The following is a 2,500-nucleotide window of genomic DNA, read 5'->3' as shown; positions in this document are numbered from 1 at the left end:
TGTGTGTGTGTAAGAGAGACTGTGAGTGTATGAGTGTGTGTATGTGTGTGTGTGTGTGTGTGTGTGTGTGTGTGTGTAAAAGAGACTGAGTGTATGAGTGTATGAGTGTATGAGTGTATGAGTGTATGAGTGTATGAGTGTATGAGTGTATGAGTGTATGAGTGTATGAGTGTATGAGTGTATGAGTGTGTGTGTGTGTGTGTGTGTGTGTGTGTGTGTGTGTGTGTGTGTGTGTGTGAGAGACTGTGAGTGTATGAGTGTGTGTGTGTGTGTGTGTGTGTGTGTGTGTGTGTGAGAGAGACTGAGTGTATGAGAGAGTGTGTGTATGTGTGTGTAAGAGAGACTGTGTGTGTGTAAGAGAGACTGCGAGTGTATGAGTGTGTGTGTGGTGTGTAAGAGAGACTGTGAGTGTGTGTGTGTGTGTGTGTGTGTATGTGTGTGTGTGTAAGAGAGACTGTGAGTGTATGAATGTGTGTATGTGTGTGGTGTGTGTGTGTGTGTGTGTGTCAAGTCAAGTCAAGTTTATTTGTATAGCGCTTTTCACAACAGACATTGTCTCAAAGCAGCTTTACAGAAAACAACAGTGAAGGTGAAGGTGTGCGTTTGTCCCTAATGAGCAGCCGTGGCGACAGTGGCAAGGAAAAACTCCCTTAGATGATATGAGGAAGAAACCTTGAGAGGAACCAGACTCAAAGGGGAACCCATCCTCATATGGGTGACATCAAGAGTTTGGTCATAAATCTTTCAACAATACAGAACAATTTGTGATCAAATGTAAGAGATACTCTGAGTGTATCAAATCAAATCAAATTTTATTCATCACATACACATACATACAGGGTACGATGTAGTGAAATGCTTTTCACACTGTGTGTGTGTGTGTGTGTGTGTGTAAGAGAGACTGTGTGTGTGTGTGTGTGTGTGTGTGTGTGTGGTATGTGTAAGAGAGTGTGTGTGTGTGGTATGTGTAAGAGAGTGTGTGTGTGTGAGAGATACTCTGAGTGTATCAAATCAAATAAAATTTTATTCATCACATACACATACATACAGGGTACGATGTAGTGAAATGCTTTTCACACTGTATGAGTGTGTGTGTGTGTGTGTGTGTGTGTGTGTGTGTGTGTGTGTGTGTGTGTGTGTGTGTGTGTGTGTAAGAGATACTCTGAGTGTATCAAATCAAATCTAATTTTATTCATCACATACACATACATACAGGGTACGATGTAGTGAAATGCTTTTCACACTGTATGAGTGTGTGTGTGTGTGTGTGTGTGTGTGTGTGTGTGTGTGTGTGTGTAAGAGATACTCTGAGTGTATCAAATCAAATCTAATTTTATTCATCACATACACATACATACAGGGTACGATGTAGTGAAATGCTTTTCACACTGTATGTGTGTGTGTGTGTAAGAGAGACTGTGAGTGTGTGTGTGTGTGGTATGTGTAAGAGAGTGTGTGTGTGTAAGATGTAATGATTTGACATTTGTTTCTGCAGTTGGGAGCAGAGAGTGCTGCCTCATGGCCGTGTGTACTACGTCGACCACAACTCCAAAACCACCACATGGGAGAGACCCCTCCCTCAGGGGTGAGTGTGTGTGTGTGTGTGTGTGTGTGTGTGTTTCAAAATGTTGGTCTACTAACATTCACATAAAAGTTTACTCTGTAGTCTTTGTGTCTGTAAAACTCAAAAACGCACTGCCTTCTCCATCTTCTCTTTAACCTTCTCCTTCGACTTTTCCTTCACCTTCTCCTCCATCTTCTCTTCACTGTCCAATTCTGGTGTGTTTTTGTGTTTAACTATAGAAACTGAATGAAAATGCATGTGTCTGTAAACAATAATAAGTGTGTTGTGATGCTGCTGCACATGTCTGGTCCTAAAGCGTTTCCAGTGGTGCTATTTTTAAAGCACGGAGGCACGGAGCCGTCACAACGATCTGACTACCGCCTACTTTTTTTTAAGTTGAACTAAAACAGTTAAGATATTTTTAAAAGCTACAAATAGATGATAACGTGGAATTACTGAAGCCCTTAAATCAGACATTAAGGTGACAACCTTTCACTCAGAACCTTAAACGATGACCAGAGGTACCGTGTCCAGGTGTGTGTTATTGTTTGGTTGAGGCCGAGTGCGTCTACACGAGAGAAGCACTAAAGACGTATCAGAGTCTGGATGTCTACAGTTACTGCAGTTAGTGGAATAGTCGTAAGGATTTGGTCATGCAATTGGAGCTTCACACACTATTAAAAACCTCATTTGTTTGGTTTGTTGCTATGGTAACCAGTGAGGTTATTGGTGCTCAGAAATTATTGCTTATAAATCCTTTATATTTCAGAATAATATGATTTATATACTGTATATTATATTTATTTATTATATTATGTTCTTTTAAACTCTCCATTACTCTGCACTGTTGACCCCAGGTACCTGAACTCCTCCACCTTCTCCACCTCTTCTCCCTGCAACCGCACCCCTCCACTGTCCTCCCTCTCATTCACACAC

The 2,500-nt window shown here is 41.3% G+C and overlaps 1 protein-coding gene across 2 annotated transcripts in view; it reads left to right on the top strand.

Moving 5' to 3' along the window:
- wwp2 (WW domain containing E3 ubiquitin protein ligase 2) overlaps positions 1 to 2,500 on the top strand; it is a 43,850-nt gene that overhangs the window by 20,706 nt on the left and 20,644 nt on the right. For both annotated transcript variants that reach the window (XM_083561288.1, XM_083561289.1), the window contains exon 9: positions 1,496 to 1,585. In XM_083561288.1, the coding sequence (XP_083417414.1) occupies positions 1,496 to 1,585 (90 nt within the window). The remainder of the gene's footprint in view (positions 1 to 1,495; positions 1,586 to 2,500) is intronic.

The sequence above is a fragment of the Silurus aristotelis genome, assembly GCF_946808225.1.
Source record: "Silurus aristotelis genome assembly, chromosome: 14".
Lineage (NCBI taxonomy): Eukaryota > Metazoa > Chordata > Actinopteri > Siluriformes > Siluridae > Silurus > Silurus aristotelis.
Note: the sequence above shows the minus strand (reverse complement) of the source record. Positions and strands in the feature narration are given on the sequence as shown.